This window comes from Podarcis bocagei (genome assembly GCF_964188305.1).
Source record: "Podarcis bocagei genome assembly, chromosome: 2".
Classification (NCBI taxonomy): Eukaryota; Metazoa; Chordata; class Lepidosauria; order Squamata; family Lacertidae; genus Podarcis; species Podarcis bocagei.
This window is the reverse complement of record NC_138126.1, coordinates 84,576,494-84,597,345: the sequence shown is the minus strand read 5'-3', so window position 1 is coordinate 84,597,345 and position 20,852 is coordinate 84,576,494. Positions and strand designations below refer to the sequence as shown.

Sequence of the window (20,852 nt, the reverse complement as noted above, 5' to 3'; positions counted from 1 at the left end):
ATTTTTCAAAGCTCTGTACCTAAATGAAACAGCCATGCTCTGTAAAATAGATGGATTCACATGGGTGGTAAAAAGCAATCCATAAATGGAAGCTAATGAGAACCATATATATCTTCAGTGTCCAAATTATTGAGATATAAAACAATTTCCAGTTGTCAAAAAGATATAGAATGATGTAATATTCAGAGGAAGATTGATTAGAAGCCAAGGTGAACTGGTCTTATACAAGGCAGACACTTCCTAACAGTTAGTGAGTGTAGCTGTTAAGAGCCAGTGTCTAACGCATCTAGCCCAATCCTGTGCAAGTTTACTCAGAAGTAAATCCCACTGAATTCAACAGAACTTCTTTTCTATAAAGTGTGCATGCGATTGCAGACATCATTTGAGATGGGACACCTTGCCAGAGTTTATTAAATTACATAAGTTGCTATGTCGCTACCTTCTACCCAGTAGCCCCTGTTCAGATTCATTTATTTATTTGTCACTTTTTTATCCAGCCCTTCATCCAAGATGGTATCCATGGCATTACCTATGTAGTCCTCACAGCAACCTGGGAAGTAAGAGCAGGCTCAGAGATAGCGACTTGCCCCAGGCCAGCAAATGGCACAGAAGGGATTTGATGCTGAGTTTCTCACACCCAAACTCTACTCTAATATAACCAAATTAAGGGATGGGACTGAGAAAAGGGCAGGCTTTGCCAAACCTAATGTTACACTGTTGTGGGGTGGAGGGTGGGAGTCACCCTCAGACAGAAGGGTGGTGGGACTGATACTATCTACATTTCTTGCCCAAGACTACCCCTGTCATATCCCAGTTCATTACTGACAAGAACTACGCTTTGTGGGGTCTGGTTTAGCCATTGTGTTTTCTCTTTCTTCTCTTCTAAAGCAACAACCCTGCCCACAAGTACTACCTAGCTGTGGATCCTGTTTCGGGCTCACTCTATGTGTCAGACACCAACAGCCGCCGTATTTACAAAGTCAAAACTCTTACTGGTGCAAAAGACCTAGCTGGAAATTCTGAAGTAGTGGCCGGTACAGGGGAGCAGTGTCTGCCTTTTGATGAAGCCAGGTGTGGTGACGGAGGGAAAGCAGTGGATGCAACTTTAATGAGCCCACGAGGTAAGGGATGTAAAAAGTTGCACAAACTATAATCTGAAGCTAGACTGAATCATATATAATTATCTGGTAATTAAAACACTGCTTGCTGACTTATTTTTTAATCTGTGGTTGAATCACAACAAGTTGGCAATTGTTTCCCACAGACAATTCTTTTCATGGGGTTTGCTTGCAGCCCCTGTTCCTTTGCAAAACAACAACAACAACCTTCACATTCCATTGTGGAGAAGAAGTACAAACAATCAGGATTGTCTGAAGCAAAATCTCTTTGGAGATGCAAAAGTGTCTGTTATTTTGGGCAAAGGTGGTTGGCACTGTCTGGTCTATATTCTGTTTCTGCAAAAGAAACAAAAGCCAGACTTTATTTTCCATTTTAATAATATGATTTTTTAAAAAAAAAATATGTAAAGATTGTATGGAATAATGGTTCTTAGGTTAATGTTTCCTTTGCTTGCTTGTCAATATTGCACTTAAAAAAACTGCAGCCTAAGTGCCTACGCTTCAGCTAGTCTTCCCTTTGGGAATGAATGAAAGTAGAGCAGAAGAAATATAAACAAACACTGTATAAAAGAAATGTCTACCTATTGGAAGAGTATAAATTCCAGCTTCAGTAGCTCATATAAATAAATAATTCTGATTCAATAAATTTGAAAGGCACAGCTGACACGAACCATAAAAATCTGAAAATTCAAACACTTAGGATATTTTTCAATATAAAAATGATAAACATTAATTTTATAACTTGATTGTTTCTCTTAAAATAATCCAATATGAAGTACTCTAGCTTTTTCTGCAGCATGAGGTTTCTTTCATTGCGCTAATTAAATTCACCTTAGTGGCACCAAACACAGAAGCTATTACCTTACATGATGTAGGTGGCATAACTGGTGGTATTTTTCCTTACCAAAACTGCCTTGGTGCACATGCTTCTGTGGCTCAAGGACAGTAACATCTGAAGGAAAGGAAGAAGCACTTAAAGGATAAGAAGGTAGTGTTTACATATGTACTTGTTCAGGCATACACACACATGCATATGCACATGGGTATCCAGCCAAAATGTGTTTACTAAGATTTTGTGACTGGAGTCACAATGCACCAGGGGGAGGTTGCCTTGCCTAATGACTGGAGATTGGCTACAATATCTACAGTAGTACAGTTTTTGGTGGGGCAACAAAAGCTCAGATTTATTACAGCATAGAGAACAAACAGAGACTAAGACTGTACAGATAAAAAGCGGACTAGATGGACTGTTATTTCAATTAGTTTATTTTCTGCCAAAAAAAAATACTGAAAAGTAGTGTCAGCTTTATATACTTGTATATAATACCAGGAAACTAGTGGTGTTAATGTTAGCTTGTAAATTAATTTGTTGAGAATTTAGAACCAAAGATTTCATTCACTCTAATGGAGCAGTACTTTTGAGATGGTTGAAATGGCGTCGTACTTCAGCTCAAAAAGTCAGAAGCAAATACTTACAAGTGAGGGACAGCTACAATAATTGGTGAATTTATCAGCAAACCATGAGGTCAGACAACTCATTTTTACTTTCTTTGCACCCTGGTAGGAATTGCAGTAGATAAGTATGGCCTTATGTATTTTGTTGATGCTACAATGATCCGAAAAGTTGATCAGAATGGAATCATATCAACTCTGCTTGGCTCTAACGACCTAACTGCTGTTCGGCCACTAAGCTGTGATTCCAGCATGGATGTTACCCAGGTAGAGTGTTACTTCTTGTTTGTAATAAAACAGATGGTTATTTATTTTGGATAAATGCCTAGTTGTTCTCCCTAGATAACACTATGTATTCCAATCTGATGGAGAAAAGGGGTTTTGAATGTAGTGATGATGAAATACAGTGACTGATATAACAAACAAGTTTTCTCTGCAGCAGATGACATATCTCAGTGATAGAAAAATAGAGCTGTGGTCATATTGTGTTTAATTGGCTTTGCTTTTCCTATATATCTTTGAAGTGTTTAGTCCCATGTACTGCATATATCATTACTCAGTGTAGGCACTGTGTGTAGTTTTAATAAATAGAGAAAAGAAATGTGTCCAAGTGAACTACACACAGCGTAGCTCTTTGAGTTGCTCAGTTAAGATTTGAGCAATTAGTTGTTATTTCATACATAGAATAATAGAATTGTAGAGTTGGAAGGGACCCTGTGGGTTATCTAGTCCAACCCCCTGAATGCAGGAATCTCAGTACATAATTTATATGCGTTCAAAGAAATGTCCAGATTGTTCTAAAACCAGTCCTAATTTATTGTGCCTCTTGTAGGTGCGCCTGGAGTGGCCAACTGACCTTGCTGTTAATCCAATGGATAACTCCCTGTATGTACTGGAGAACAATGTCATTTTGCGGATCACCGAGAACCATCAGGTTAGCATCATTGCTGGCCGTCCAATGCACTGCCAGGTTCCTGGTATAGACTACTCTCTCAGCAAACTGGCCATTCATTCTGCACTGGAGTCAGCCAGTGCCATTGCCATCTCACACACTGGAATTCTTTACATCAGTGAAACAGATGAGAAAAAAATTAACCGGCTTCGCCAGGTCACCACGAATGGCGAGATTTGCCTCTTGGCCGGGGCAGCTTCTGACTGCGACTGCAAAAATGATGTCAACTGTAATTGCTATGCTGGCGATGACGCTTATGCCACTGATGCCATCTTAAATACCCCATCCTCCTTAGCTGTGGCACCAGATGGCACTATTTACATAGCAGATCTTGGAAATATACGTATCAGGGCTGTCAGCAAAAACAAGCCTGTTCTTAACTCTTTCAACCAATATGAAATTGCATCTCCGGGAGAGCAGGAACTGTATGTCTTCAACATTGACGGTATCCACCAATATACCCTCAGCCTTGTTACGGGAGAATATCTATATAATTTCACCTATAGTGCCGATAATGATGTGACGGAGGTGATTGATAACAATGGCAACTCTCTAAAAATTCGGCGGGATACCAATGGAGCACCACGTCATTTTCTAATGCCCGACAATCAAATAGTGACTCTTGCTGTTGCCACAAATGGTGGGCTTAAGGTAGTGTCAACCCAGACCTTGGAACTTGGATTAATGACTTATCATGGGAGCAGTGGTCTCTTGGCAACAAAAAGTGATGAGACAGCATGGACGACCTTTTATGAGTAAGGCTCTTTTCAAAATAATGTTGCACATTCATTTTGTGTCTAGGTGATAAACAAGTAGGACTTCGTGATGGTTCAAGGACAAGGCAGCATATTCTGTGCCTCAAAAGACCACTAGTTTTGCACACATTTTCTTATTTGGCATAATCTACTCTAAATTCCTTTCTGCATAATTGAAAACTGCTTTTCAAGGTCCAAATTTGGCAAGGTCAAAGGAGGAGGCTTGAGATGGGTGAAAGAATTTTCAGGTAAGGATAGACGGGTAGAGAATTATATAGAGAAGAACCATCCTGTGAATTAACTGGTGGTCTTTGTTTTAGAGAAAAGCATAGGAACATATAAAACTGCCTTATACAGAGTCAGATCAGCAGTTCATCTAGCTTAGCATTGCCTATACTCACAGGCAGCAGCTAGGACATTCCCATCCCTACCTGGATTGAGCTTCAAACCTTATGCATGCAAGACAGATAGTCTAATACTGAGCTCTGGCCCTTCCCCAGAATATCTGCCTTTAAATTTTATTTGTTTATTTACAAATGTGCACATCTTTTCAGTGCAGCTCAAAGAATACGGTAATGACATTCAAGTGAATTTGGATAACTGCTAATGTTTTGAATGTCCTTTGGAGAAGCAGTTGTACTACAGTGCCCAGCAGCCTAAAATGCAACTACAATTTATGGATGTTTAGGATGCATGCATATGTATAGCAGCTGCCAGGATAGGACCCAGCTTTCATGATCCTGCATGCCACGACAGAGAATATTTCCCATACTTGCTCTGCCCAACTCATAACCTAATAAATGATGGCTACACCCTACTAAGCTTTTTTTCTCCAGGGATTTCAATACTGCAGTTTCTTTTGGAATTTGGATGACAAGTCTTGCTGTTCAAATGGGCAGGATATTGGGACCGTGCTCTATCTGGGCAGATAAAGCATTGATTGACTTTGCTGATTGCTCATTCCTCAGATTGTTGAGGAAATTGGATCCTAAGGTATCCGAAAGAAATTCAGTGTGACTTATATAATTTCTAGAGAGCTCAAAATTACACTCGTTTCAGGAACTAGTAGATGAAAAAGACAAAATTTCCTCTTTAACTGAAACAGATGACAGATAAGATAATAGGGTGCGTGTGCGTGTGTATGCGTGTCTGCACAAGAAAACCAGTGTCATTAACCAATGTTTTTCCAAAGAACATCCTCAGCTATATATTTTGCCAGTGTTGTATAATTTCTTCAAGTAAGTGACATTCTGCAAATACTGATTATGAAAAATATGAATATGCAGATGTAGGTGATTAAGGGTAAAATGTTTAGCTGCCTACTGATAGTTATGTGGCATCTCTTGTCCTTTATATGGAGTTCACACCCTTCTAAGAAAGCACATCAACTTGCCATGTGACACAGTAGGCTGGGATGGTTAGTATTCATAAGTAGAGTCCTTGTCAGGGAAGTATCCATCCCCACTGTTGGAAATCAAATATTTTCCAAGATAAGATTGCTTTTGATAGCGCTTATTGACAGCCACCCAGTTATCTGTCAGTTGTAAATGGAAAAAGATTAATCCACCATCTATTAAGAAATGGTATATGGGATTAGGCTACATGGTCAAACTAACCAATGTGATAAAATTAAGAGAGAGGAAGCAACAAAATGATTTGTTTATACATAAATGGAGCTTGATTATTCACTATAAGAATGGCAAGGTACAGGAAGCACTTCAGCCACATGCTGTGTTAGGAACAATATGATTAGTAAGCTGGTTTTTGGTTTTCTTTCCCCCCCCTTTTTTTTTTCTACTGCCCCCTAAAATAAATTTTATTTAATTTTGAGAGTTTAAAAGAATGATCTAAATGTTTACTATTAGCTTACATACACCCTTAACATTACTCTGATTTGTTTTTCTTTTCCATTTTGTAGGTACAATATGTAAGGATTACTATGATTAATGTGCTTCCCACTGGTGATTAGTTACAATTGTATTATTTATTGTATTATTTATTGTATCAACATATTTACCTTGGTAAGAATTCAGTGTCACACTCTTCTCATCGTTCCATCAGCACAGGCGTTTCTTTTTGCCAGACAATCCCCCTGCATGCTGTTCTTGGGGTTCTCCTGAACCTCCAGACCAGATTTGGAGGGAGGAGAGGGGAGAAAGTGCCATTGTGCTAGCAAGGAGCCCTCACACTGGCTTCCACTAGTGCCAGGCTACTTGAATCTGGGCTCTTGGGTTGTATTAAACCAAACTCTACTCAGTCTACCAATTGAAATTAATTAACCTAAGTCATGCCATAAATGAATCATAGAATTGTAAAGTTGGAAGGGATCCTGAGAGTCATCTAGTCCAACTTGTTTCCTGCTTGGCAGGGGGTTGGACTCGATGGCCCTTGTGGTCTCTTCCAACTCTATGATTCTATGAACCCCCTGCAATGCAGAAATCTCAACTAAAGCATCCATGACAGGTGGCCATCCAGCCTCTGCTTAAAAACCTCCAAGGAAGGAGAGTCCACAACCTGCCAAGAGAATCTGTTCCACTGTCAAACAGCTCTTACTGTCAGAAAGTTCTTCCTGATGTTTAGTCAGAATCTCCTTTCTTGTCACTTGAAGCCATTGGTTCAAGTCCTACCCTCTGGAGCAGGAGAAAACAAGCTTGCTCCATCTTCCATGTGACAGCCCTTAAGATACTTGAAGATGGCTATCATCTCTCCTCTCGGGTCTCCTTTCCCCCCCAAGCTAAACATCCTCAACTCCCTCAGCCATTTCTCATAAGGTTTGGTTTCCAGACCCTTGCCTTGAGTATTGTGGTGGCCACTGCACATTTTACAGCTTGTCAATATCCTTCTTAAATTGTGGCTCCATGTTCATTAACGTCAGTGACCTTTCTCTAGTATTGAATCCCACCCCTACTTTTTCATGCTTATATATGTTTGTATGGACGTTTGGTATAAAAAAGCAAACAAAACTTTTTTTCTTTTTGCAATAGATCTGCTTGCTGGGGAAAGCTTCCATCTTAAGGGGAAGTCTGGACAAGCAGCAGATCTATGCGCAAGGAAGCACCCTAGCCTTCTGCTTCACTTAAGTATGGTCAGCCCAATGTTCCTCACAGCAGCTCAGTTCAGCGATAATAATGCTAAGCTATTGTTTAGAAATACGTGAGTGAGGCTGGGCGAGCCTCAGGCTTGCATATTTGGCTGTTTATTTCTCCTCTGATGCAGCCACAAATAAATTGGAAGCATCCATTTCCTGGTTTAAACTAATTGTCGTTTCTTGTTACCTTCAGACTGGGTCAAGCTGTCTTTAGTTTATACTGTGGCTTACTGAAACAGGACAAGGTCAAACCCAGACTTATTATCCTGCGTTGTTTCAATAAATGCTAGTTTAAACTGTTTATGATCCATATCAATTTTGCATACATTCTATCTCATTTCTGCATTAGTCTGCATTTAAAAAAAAAAAAATCTGCATGAAAATTTGTATTTAAATATGTGTTTAAATGCTGTTCTGTCACAGAATGAAAATGCATTTCTACACTTTTTTTCTTTTACTAAAATGCACATTATAATGCATTTTGGTATGCTTTGAGAGCCAAGAACTGTATTACAGAATTCAGAGAAGTGTGATAATTATGTTTCAGTTAGTACAGGAGTTGTGGATCAGGTCTGTTTGCACTAGAATTAATAAAAGCCAAATTCTTCAAGCTTCCTTAGTTTTAACAAACCAAAATTCACTGGTTCGGACATAATGACAGACTACAGTTAGTTTCAGCTAGGTAGTGGATTCTTTGAATCTCCTTGTGGCTGTAGTAGAGGAGTGGTGTGTGTAGAGGTTTTTACATATGCACTGGACTAATGTGTCTACAGATATCAAACAAACACTGTGGTGAAGTACATTCCTCTTCATTTTATCAGTGCCTCCTCCAGAAAATGAATATAACTATTTCAGCTTTCTTGAGGGAAAAAACTGATGCAAAGACACCCTATGTATGTTTCATGTCTCCTCCACACCCTAAAAAATAAACCTTACTTTTTAAAAGATTCAGGGCACCATTAGATCAGGCTACTTGTTGGTAATTATTAATCGTTACGTGGCCTCTTCAAAGTATATACCCCCATAATGTGTACACCAGACAACTATATTCAAGGACATAAAAAGTCACATAGCTGATATAGTTGGAAACTAACTACCATTTCTAAAGCGATCTCTTTTTTTAAGGTTTTGATGGAGTTTTTCAATGGAGTAGGAGAGCACTGCCACCTGCTGATCATTTTATAGAATAGCCACTTGTAAATGTGTGTTTCATGGATCTTGCTGATGGAGCTACGTTATTATTTTTTGAACCAGGAGATGTGTGACCACCTTGTCATTCCTTGTCTGAAAGACAGTTTACAATGATATTGAAACAGGCTTCATCTAGAGTAGCATGAAGCAGTTTCATGAACAGTCAACTACTGGAGGTTTTTAAGCAGAGCTTGGATAGCCATCTGTCATGTATTGAGATTCCTACATTTCAGGGGGTTGGACTAGATGACCCCCCGGTATCCCTTCCAACAGTATGATTCTATGATTCTGTACTGCATAGTTTGTTGGGGGGCTTTAGTCTCACTAGTGCAGGCATACAAATATACACCTTTTAAAGCTAACCGTGGTTACAAAAAGAAAGAAATGCTTATTTGGTGAATAATAAAAATTTATGAATAAGTTAATAACTAACAGCAGATTTGGGCAGTGTAACTTTGGAGGGGTCACACTTTAGAGGGCTCCCATTAGATAATGGCAGAGTTAGGTGCTCCTGTGTCCTACAGAATAACTCACCTACTTTGAAAACACTGAATAGGATTGACTCTAATTGTTCAGAATTTTGTGACTGTGGATGATGTGAAAACAGTCTAATGGGTATATTGGCTAAAATGCTCCATGTACATTCTGCTGAGCCTTGTATATTTTAAATGCCAAGTTGCTGGCTAAGCCCACTAGGGAATGAATTGTCACAGGCAAATGTAAGATTTACAACAACAAAAATAGCAGTCAGGCATAACCATGCATAAGGGACACCCAAAACAATCCAAGATACTAGGAGCAATTTGAGCAACCTGAAATATGTTAGGAAAAATAGTAGCAGGATTGATGGAATCATAGAATTTTAGAGTCGGAAGGGACCCTGAAGGTCAACTAGTACAACCCCTGTAATGCAGGAATCTTTTGTCCAACGTGAGCATCGACCCACAGCCCTGAGATTAAGAGTGTCATTCATGTAAACCAATGTAAACCAGTTTCTCCTAACTTAATGAACATGGTGTAGAATCTGACATGTGAATGCCTGGCAATTATTTTAACTATAGGGCTAATTTGTAGTGATACATTACATCATTTAGAAATAAACACCACATGCTGAAAGAAACTACCATGGTCATAAAGTGATCCCATTCTCCTCCCCATCCTCAGTTTCCTCTAACTAATGTTCCTACATCAGGGCATTTTCTTCAGATTAATGACTCTCCAGCATTTCTGAGATACTAACTCCTCCCAGCTGCTCATCAGTTCCCAGGAAATGTCCTGCTCCATCATAGTTATTGCTTAATAAATGTATTTATAGCTGCCTACTGCCTGGGTCCGTGCAATAATTAAGTCACATTATTGAGCACCTAACGCAACCGAGTCAGGAGGACTCGTTTCCAGATGATGACAAGCAGGACAGCAGCTGCCATTCCCCATATGCTATTCAGTCTGCTGCTTACCTTTCCTCCTGGACAAGTCTAGAAAGAGTTACACAATGGGACAATTTGCCAGTTTCAGTTATTAGTGCCTCATTAACACATCACATCCCCCCTTGCTCCCCCCCCCATGTCTCTTGAGAAACAGATAACATTAATTTTCTGCTCCTCCCAAAAAAATGCTGATCCAGAGGTTTTTTTAAAAAATGATCAAAGCAATTTGCACCAAATGACTTTTTTTCTTCTGCCAAATGAAGTAATTTTTATCATATACATAATTTTAAATTGCTTTATTAAATCCAGTTATGCCATGAGAGAAGGCATTAATAGCTCTATTCCCCGAACAATGATTGGTGTTTTCTATTGCTTCAGGAGTAGATACCACCCACTTTTTCTCAGTAGTTCTTTTTGTGAGGTTCTTCTCCTGATAAAATGATATTGCTTATTTCTGAACCCCTTCTGCTTGCATATTTGTTTATTAATTCATCTCGAGATTTTTTTTTTTAATTCTGTTCTGCAGTCAAAAAAGTCTCACAGAGCAGAAAAAAGGAGGAACAAAGACAATCCCTGCCATCAAGGATTGTGAAGGCTAGGTAGATGAAAGAAACACACACACACACACACACACACACACACACACACACACATATTAAGGCTGCAGTTCTGAGGCTTAGGGGACTGTGGGGACTGAGGCTGAAGGTGATTTTTCTGCCTTATCCAGTGTCCTGTCACAAAGGGAAGGAAATAAGCAAGATTGGATTACATCAGCTCCTGGGCCATAGCTGTCAACAATCCCTTATTTGGCGGGAAACTCCCTTATCCCAGCGCCGTGTCCCGCTGCTGTCCCTTATTAATGATGTCCCTTAATTTTCCCGGGTTTCATGCTCACCCGGCTTGGGAGTGAAGCAGCGGCTCGGGGTCCTCCGCCGCGAGAGAGAGAGAGAATGCGCACGAGCTGCCGCACCTCTGTCTCTCCCTTTTCCCCCTCAGGGGCGCATCGTGAGCAAAATCCCTTATTTTGGCTGCTGATCCCTTATTTTCGAGGCTGCTAATCCCTTATTTTTAAATCTGTAAGTTGACAGCTATGTCCTGGGCTGGTGTAATTTTCTTGCTAGCTTTGGGGGGTGGGTGGGACTGGGGAGGCTATGCATTCTTTGGATCCAGGCCTTGCCCTGCTCCTCTCCCTGGCATGCCCTCCTTTTGAACCTAGCGACCTCACAGCCTCTGACATCAGGATAGCAAATGCCTCTGAGGTGGCCACAGGAGTGAGGAGAGGGAAACTAGCCCTCTCTGTCAAAACTGCGCCTCTGCCCTTCTGACACAAAGATCTGCCTAACCTTATCACTGAGTGTAGCATTATGTATTTCAGTTGGAGCTGCAATAACTGCAGAATAAAGATTCCTCCAAAGTAGAGTACCTTTATCTTCAAAATGTACAGCATTTGGTCACAGCAGATCCCGAACTTGTCCAGAGGCTGCTCCCCGACGGTGGGAGCAGAACCGTAGCTAGGTGATCTTCCGCCCCTGGCAGAACTGCCCAGATTGTGCCCCCTAGGTAAAGGTAAAGGCACCCCTGACCATTAGGTCCAGTCGTGACCGACTCTGGGACTGTGGCGCTCATCTCGCTTTATTGGCCAAGGGAGCCGGCGTACAGCTTCCGGGTCATGTGGCTAGCATGACTAAGCCACTTCTGGCAAACCAGAGCAGTGCACAGAAACACCGTTTACCTTCCCACTGGAGAGGTACCTATTTATCTACTTGCACTTTGACATGCTTTCGAACTGCTAGGTTGGCAGGAGCAGGAACTGAGCACAGGGGCTCACCCTGTCGCGGGGATTCGAACCGCCGACCTGATCAGCAAGTCCTAGGCTCAGTGGTTTAACCCACAGCACCACCCGCATCCCTTATTGTGCCCCCTAGCTATGGACAAATTAGCTCTTTTTCCCGCCTCTCCTCCAACCCCAACCCCCCATTTCCACCCATTCAATTCACCCTCTATTTAAAACCATTTCTTATGAGGCAATAATCAATATTTATATTTATGGACATATTTTTAGCCAATTTTTAGCCCACCCCCCAGCTATGGCCCTGTGTGGGAGTCAGCAACTTCCATACCAACCAAAATAACTACAGAAACAAGGAAATCAGGACACACAGTTTTCCCTAAAGATCACTTTTGTCTGTGGTCAACCTATTGGTCCTATTCACTGGCTCATTTCACACATAATACCAAGTCACAGTGAGAAAAACATGATAAAATTCAGACCTCACACCTTACATAGCACACTCTGGTTATTGCATTTCATAGCAAGACATGATTTGGAATGTAGTGGATGTAACCACTAACTATAGGTTGTATTTGCTGTCAAAACCAAAACTGCAAATTGTTCTTTGTGAGATACTAACATAATTTGCTGGTTCAGATGCAATGGCAAACTATGATATATCTTAGATGAGTTATTGCACAAGTGCCTATCAGGAGAAGGAAGCACATGAAGAGAAGTGGTTTGCCTGAGATACAGTGCCCTGATATGCACCTGTGTGCTGACTCTTCTGAAATGTAGGTAAAAATGTTACTATTTTTGTATGTTAAATTATTTACATTTAAAGCTTTTAAAATTTATTGCTTTTTTGCAATTTAGATTTTAACGTTTCCAAGAGTGACATTTGGACTTTGCTTATTCTTCCTTCTCCCAGCTGAAATTTCTGCTGTCCCTCTCACAGACATTTCCAGGCAGATAATGTCACTGCACACTTTGAAGAATGAATTTCTCTGCAATATTATTTTAGTTTATCTTATGAGGGGGAAATGGAAAGAATGGTTGCGCAGTAAGCAGAGGCAAAGAGAAGATGTTCTTGCACTCTGTAAATATATCAGGAATTAAAACTGAGTATCCAAATACCGGTAACAGTTCTCCAGGAAGATTCATAGGGAAAAAGGCATCCCCAAAGGTTTGCTAGATGCAGCATACTCCTTTCTGGTCCTAGGGTTCTATTTGCCTTGGCACATGAATCTAATAGTTAATTGTTTCTCTAAAATGCTGGTGCATCTTTGGTTTTGATACTGAAAAAATATTGTACACCATTCATCTTTACTGTAATAATTTGCTCCTGTGATATTTTTATTTCCATTCTCTAGACTTTCACATCTGTTTCATATTTTTTAACTTCAGAAAGTACATGTATATATTGGCTCCGTTCATTTTTGAAAACTTAAATATGTGGGACTTCTTTCTTGCATCTTTTAGTTATGACCATGAAGGACGCCTAACCAATGTGACTCGCCCTACTGGTGTAGTAACCAGCCTTCATCGTGAAATGGAAAAGTCCATTACTATTGATATTGAAAACTCCAACCGGGACGATGATGTCACTGTAATTACCAATCTCTCCTCTGTGGAGGCGTCCTATACAGTTGTTCAAGGTATAGAAATGCTTCTCAAAAGAATCATTATCCAATAACAATAATCACTTCTGAGTTAATGAATGTCCACATCACTACCACCCTTTCCATAGGACTGGAAGGAAGCATAGATATTATATGTTCTGTTGTTGTGCAAATGCATTTGTTCACAGAAAAATAATTTCATGTCCTGTGGATCATTCCAGTTCAAAAAAAGGAAATCAGATTGTTCAGCATTTTTTTAATGCTTCCCATATAAGATCTAATGACAAGTTTGAGAAGGAGCTATATCCACACATTAAAAACGTTCCTCAAGGGTGATAGAAGAGCCTCCCAAGATGAGCTCCTTCCAAACCTCAACACATTTGTGCTTCTTAGGCCAGGACTAACCCAGATCTGCAACTTCTCACTCAATGCAATACGTATCTTGCATTGATTATCCATGCTGGGGATCCAGGTGACAACCATGCTTTTATTTTGAAAGCCACTTATTCTTCTTCATGCTCCCTGTGCAGACATACATGTGTGTTAGGTACCCGTGTAGAGAGAGCTTATCTCAGGAGCTTTCTAAAGCTGAAACCTGTGAACTAGTGCACATGGTCCCTCTCTTCAAGCAAAAATATCTTATCTATTGTACATGCCTCAAGGAGGAGGAAAACTCCTTCAGTTTTCTTTTGACTGATACAACAGTCACATCAAAGAAACCTTCCTAGTGGAGATTCTCTTCAGTGAGCTTTCTTAAGTCCCTGTCTTTTTGTGGTTTGTTGGGAAACTTTTACTTACTCGGTTTTACATTAATTAGATGGTTTTTTCATGGTTTGTGGTTGTTTATTTTAATCAGGTTGCTTCTTCCTTTGCCCTGTGCACCTATGGGGCAGTGGGTCTTGTTTCCCAAGTATTCACAGTGATGGAACTAAGATACAGATCTCCAACAGCTGTGATGGCTGCCTCATCTATGTAGGAAATAAATCCTGCCCTCAGGGGAAGGAATCATATTTCTGTGCTTTTCTCTGGAAGTGAATTTTGCGGACAACTGATATTATGGCCTTTGAGTTCACTTGCTTCCACCTCCCTTGTACTTGGGTTGTTGGCTCCCCCATGGGCACATGACACTTATTTGTTATAATTTTAAACTGCCCTTTTGGCAGCTGTTACATCAGCTAGCATGTGACTTACTCTGTGACTCACCATATCTTTGCAACCATCAAGATAAAGTGTTTTTATACCTTGATAATGATTTTTATTTGGCCTAAATTTATATCCAATTCCATCTCAGTCAAGATTTGATTCTTCTGCATGTTTTCCTGACATGGAAAGCACCTTTCAATTGCCACATGTTCAGAGGGCTTTGTCCTGCCACCTTGATAGAATTTACCTTTGTTCCAAACAAGCCATGTTTACCTGCGTGACGCAATGTAATGATGTTCATAAAGCTTTACACCATGGATGTATCAGCAAGGCCTGATGTATAATTCATTAGAGCTTTCTAAACAGGGTGTTGCTGTTTTTTGCCTGAATAGCACTCACTAATTGATGTTACCTTAGATGATCACAACCAGGGGCGCCGACTTATAAAAAATATTGGGGGGGCCCATACCGGGGTCCTGCCGCTGGTTCGCTCGGGTAGCCGGGAGAACGCAGTTCAAGGTGGCGGTGTTGGGGAGAGACCCTCGCTCAGGGCGCCACTAGACTTGGCGGCCGGCGGCCTATCTGGGGGGTTTTGGAGCGTATTTCGGCGGAGCGATTGGGGAGGAGGGGGCTTGTTGCCGGATTCTTCAGCTGAGCCGGAGATCCGCTGCTGGGGGTCCCTGGGCCGAGTTGTGAGCACGGCCTGCTGAAGGGAGATCCAGCCGATTGCGCGACGGGGACGGCCGGGGCTCTCCGGCTAGGGCGCGCGGCTGGCTGGCTGGCGAGGGAGCAGGTGGGGAGGAGGCGGGGGTCCTCACTCTCTTAGGAAACGCACCCGCGCGCCCGATTGCCACGAAGTCCGAAGGGTGCGTGTGTGGAATTAAAAAGCAAAAACGAGATACGGGCAGGGCAGGCAAAGAGTTTTCTGCAAGAGGATGGAGGGCAGGTTGAAGAGAAAATCACTCAGGATGAGACAGTCAAATCAGCCATGATAAAATGGGCTCAGGATATTGGGTATAACATCATGTTTGAGGACTGGGAAAGGTTATGGACCACCGGAATGAAATTCACGGCATGTAATGCCTTGAAGGAAAATATTATGAAAATGATTTATAGGTGGTACATGACCCCAGTCAAGCTTGCAAAAATATATCACCTGTCTGATAATAAATGTTGGAAATGTAAGGAGGCTGAAGGGACATTCTTTCACCTCTGGTGGACTTGTCCAAAAGTGAAGGCCTTCTGGGAAATGATCTATAATGAGTTAAAAAAGGTATTTAAGTATACCTTTCCCAAGAAACCAGAGGCCTTCCTCTTGGGCATTGTTGGCCAGAAAGTGTTAAAGAAGGATAGAACTTTCTTTATGTATGCAACTACAGCAGCAAGAATACTTATCGCAAAATATTGGAAGACACAAGATTTGCCCACACTGGAAGAGTGGCAGACGCAATTGATGGACTACATGGAACTGGCTGAAATGACTGGCAGAATCCGAGATTTGGGAGAAGAAACAACGGAAGAGGACTGGAAAAAATTTAAGGACTATTTACAAAAACAATATAAGTTGTATGAATGTTAAAAATTTACACGATTCGGAAACTATAGCTTCAGCAATTAGATTTGGGAAACAGGAAATTATATTTTAAGTAAGAAAAGGTCAAAATCTAAGGTATACTATGTTTAATTTAAGATATAAGTAACTGATGAAAAGTATGTTAAATTTAGAGGTATAGTATTTGAAAAGTACAAAATAAGGTACGAAACAAGGTAATAATTTGCTGATATCTTTATTATAAAGAATGCAGGGTAAGGGAGATGCGAGGAAGTCCAGTTAGTTATATAAAAAATGTGTTGAATGGTTGGTTTTCTTTTCTTCTTTTTCTTTTTTTCTTTTTCTTGTTCTTTTACTTTTTTCTTCAGTGCATGTTTCTAACTTTGTATTTGAAAACTTAATAAAATATTTATAAAAAAAGAAGAAGAGAAAATCCTTTCGCTTTTCTGGGGCGCAGGGAAGTCTCAGAGCCGGAGGTTGGGGAAGGGACCCCCTTTGCTCTGCCCTCTTCTCCCGTCTTAGATTCGCATGGGGGTCCCCGCCCGAGCTTGCCTGGCCACCGGGCCACACAAGGGCCGCGCTCTACGCGGCACACCTTGCTAGCCGCGCAGCTGTCCTCCGCGGCTGCGGAGCGGCCCTGCGCCGGTGCCCAGCCCCTCTGGGCGCCCGCTGCGCTGCCAATGACAAGCGGGCGACGTCGCGGGCGGGGAAGGCGTCGCTTTCTTTCCCGATCCTGCATCCTCCCAGTCTTCCAGCCCTTGTTTGGGTTGGAAGCTCGTCTCGTTCGCCCTTCTCCTTTCTTCACCCTGCGCGCAATTTTCCTCCCTCGTCTCCCTCCCCATTTCTCCTTCCTTCCTTCCTGACTGACTGACTGACTGGCTTGGGCTCGGGCTCGGGCTCGGGCTTCGGGTCGGGCTCAGGCTCAGGCTCGGGCTCGGGCTCCGGGTGGGGCTCGGGCTCGGGCTCAGGCTCGGGCTCGGGCTCCGGGTCGGGCTCAGGCTCAGGCTCGGGCTCGGGCAGCCACAGCGTCGGCGGTGTTGGCGATCGGCGGCGCGGGGGGGATGGCCCTCCCGGGGGAGCCGGCGCTGCTCAATGGGGTTGCCAAGGAGACAGGCCGGCCGCCCCCCTCCCCCGGCCCGGCGCCCCCCGCCGCGCCGGTGCCCGTTATCGAGCTGGTGCGCGCCGGGCGCCCTATAAAAGCCGCGGACGCGCCCACCGCCGCCCGAGATTATTGGGGGGGCTGAGCCCCCCCAAACGAATTTTTGAGGGGGCTCGGGCCCCCTCAAGCCCCATGGAGTCGGCGCCTATGATCACAACTCACATACCCTTTCCCACTAAAGATACCTTATTCTCAACTGGGACATTTTTCATGTCTCAGTCATGAGGCAAAGGACATTATTTTCCCCCTTGAGGCATGTGCAGCAATTAAATCATTGCACCTTGAGGGAAAAGGCATGAGTGTCTTATCCTGAACTTCTACTCTTGAAAGTTTCCAGGGCGTACTCTGCACAGATGCAGCGAACAGATGTGTGAGTGTGTTACCATGCACACAAAAATCAAGTACAGCGCAAAAGTGGAATGATGAAGCGGTCCCAATGAAAGAAGATTGGATATAGAAACTAATAGAGTATGCAGAAATGGCGAAACTTACTGGAAGAATTAAGAAATCAAGAACAACAAACTTTTTAGAAAGCAATGGAAGGGGTTCATTGAGTATTAACAAACAAACTGTAAACATGAGAGAATAGACGATTAAAAGAATAAGTTAAGGCAATTTTGAGTATGCAGGAAAGGACGAATATAAATGTAAGGAACTGAAGAAAGAGGGAGAAGGGAGTCGAAATTGAAAATGTTAAAATTATGGTTAAATGATTGTAATGTATATAAGTGAAAATTATAAATATATATTTTTTTAAAAAATCAAGTACAGATAAGCAAGCTGGTGTTTCTCCCCATGGTATCTCTCCCGTGGGTCAGTTTAAAGCATTTTTATTCACTCACCTATTTTCCTGTGACCCATTTACCTCTAGTCTGAGGTCAGGAGAGAGTTGCCAAGAGAACTAACAGTCTTGTTTATTCTGTTAAGGAAGGCTTAGATTTCCTCAGCTTCAGAAGACAAATTTACAGCATAGCCACTGCAGCAGGGATTTGTAAGGGAGTTAATGGGAGCCTTACAAAAGCAATTCCATATTTCATATGCTATGACACTGTTACCAAAACTGCAGTGAAATGAATTTTGTTGATTTTTTTAAAATTGAGAAATAATGTCACTGAAAACAAACATTGTCACACAACAATAGCCTTCTAACATATAAATGCCAACTTTTATGAACTATTTGCCTGTGTTACAATGCCTTTATTTCTGTGCTACTAGATGATTAATTATGTAGATCTTTTCTTTCTGACAGAAGGATAGAGGTTCTTGGATAGCAGCTGGTCACAGCATTGCCTTGCTGGAGAAACTCTTTTTTTATTATTCTAAAGAATAGGTCTGGCTGCAACAGCCACTCGAGAGTATAACCAAGTCATAAACTTGGTTTTATTTCTGTAACTTCTGTCAATCAGTAAAAAGCCAGGTGTCTGTTTGGCTAGTACTATTTATTCAAGACAGAATCAAGAGAGACACTCTCACAAAAGATTATGTCTAGCAGCTCATTCTGAGTGAGCATCATGCCTTAAGGACCAAAACCTAATCTATAACATTGCGCCACACACACACACACACACACACACACACACACACACACACACTAATGGAGCTCTTAAACCAGTTTAAAAGGAAAACCTGCTTATTTCTAAGAAAAGGCTCCAGCCATCTCTTTTTTCATTTCCAACTTGAATTGATTTCTTGCTGACCCAACACTTCAATTAAAATAATTTTTTGTCAGATTATACATGTAGCCACAGATATCAATGATATTTTCTATAAAAATATCAATATACAGGTAGCCACAAATATCAATGATATTTGCTATAAAAAATATCAATATACATTTTGATTTACAATTAAGAAGCAAGTGGGAAACAAAATCCTAATAAACTGAAACACCTCTGCTGGCTTCAAATTTTTAATAATGTTGTTCTTCACATAAACCACTAACATCTCAAATACCGTACCCACTTCCCCACCACACAACAGTTGCTGGGAAACATCATTTTAGATTTGCAGATGCACCATGAAAGCCTAGAAAATTAGGTAATATGTTTTCTTTATGACTAATGCTGCTAAGTTTTCCCCCACCCCTATTATTGCTTCAGATCAAGTGAGGAACAGCTATCAGCTCTGCAATAATGGCACCTTAAGGGTGATGTATGCCAATGGAATGAGTATTAGCTTCCACAGCGAACCACACGTGCTAGCCGGTACTGTGACCCCAACCATAGGACGATGCAATATTTCCTTGCCAATGGAGAATGGCTTAAATTCCATAGAGTGGCGCCTCAGAAAGGAACAGATTAAAGGAAAAGTTACTGTGTTTGGAAGAAAGCTCAGGGTAAGTTCAACCCAGTCCTCCAATAAAACAAGTTGTTTTAGAAATGCGGACTATTATCAATTCCTATATGCGGTATCATTTATTTCATATAAAATGTGAAAGAGATATATGCCTGGGTTATTTGAACTAAATTAACTATATGTACACATAAGCTTCAAGCTCTGTTTGCAAATCCTATCCCACAATCCATTCACCAAAATCAACCCCACCCCAATCTGAGCTACAGTATTAGAAGTGAGCCTGACTGGAATAAAGCCCCAGAAAGAAGGGACTAAAGAGGGGAAGAAGGGACAATTTAAATTGTAGCTCCTGACCATAATGTTAACTGGGGCACACATGGCTCTGATGAATGGTGCCTGCAGTTGTCAAATGGTTTGCTCCTCAGTGTGGTAAAATGCACTCTAAAGAAAACCGGTCAAGCATTGTTTTTCAGGTGTACACCATTCCATATCTCTTTACAACAATTTGAAATGATACAGCCCTAGGCACTATCTGCACTATAGATTAAAGTGGCATGATACTAATTTCAAACAGTCAAGGCTTCACCCAAAGGTTCCTGGGTACTGTAGTTCGCTAAAGGTGCTGAAAGTTGTTAGGAGATCCCTATTCCCCTCTTTCCAGAGAACTCTGGGAATTGTAGCCCTATGAGGGGAATAGGGGTTTTTTACAACTTTCAGCACCCTTTGCAAACTACACTTCCCATTATTCTTGTGGGGGGGCATGACTATTTTAAGTGGCATGATACTGATTTAAATGTATAGCGCAGGTGGGGCCTCATTGAATAATAATCCAGTACAACAAAAGACGCGGGTGGCGGGTGGGAGGCATGTGGCGCTGTGGGTTAAACCACAGAGCCTAGGACTTGCCAATCAGAAGGTTCGAATCCCCATGACGGGGTGAGCTCCCGTTGCTCGGTCCCAGCTCCTGCCAACCTGGCAATTCGAAAGCATGTCAAAGTGCAAGTAGATAAATAGGTACTGCTCTGGCGGGAAGGTAAACGGCTTTTCCGTGCACTGCTCTGGTTCGACAGAAGCGGCTTAGTCATGCTGGCCACATGACCTGGAAGCTGTACGCCGGCTCCCTCGGCCAATAAAGCAAGATGAGCGCTGCAACTCCAGAGTTGGTCATGACTGGATCTAATGGTCAGGGTTCCCTTTACCTTTACCTTTTACAACAAAAGAAGATCACAGTAGAAGAGCATTTAAAAAGCCAGATAAACTAAACATTCATAAAAGCCTACTTGAATAAATAAGCATTCCTGACACTAAAAAGATAACACAGATAGTG

General features: G+C 41.7%; 1 protein-coding gene across 19 annotated transcripts in view; it reads left to right on the top strand.

Annotated features, from left to right (window-relative positions):
- The window catches only part of TENM2 (teneurin transmembrane protein 2), a 745,234-nt gene that overhangs the window by 702,459 nt on the left and 21,923 nt on the right, over positions 1-20,852 (top strand). For all 19 annotated transcript variants that reach the window (XM_081184705.1, XM_081184722.1, XM_081184721.1 and 16 more), the window contains 5 exons: positions 889-1,121; positions 2,683-2,837; positions 3,403-4,277; positions 13,237-13,412; positions 19,330-19,565. In XM_081184705.1, the coding sequence (XP_081040831.1) occupies positions 889-1,121; positions 2,683-2,837; positions 3,403-4,277; positions 13,237-13,412; positions 19,330-19,565 (1,675 nt within the window). The remainder of the gene's footprint in view (positions 1-888; positions 1,122-2,682; positions 2,838-3,402; positions 4,278-13,236; positions 13,413-19,329; positions 19,566-20,852) is intronic.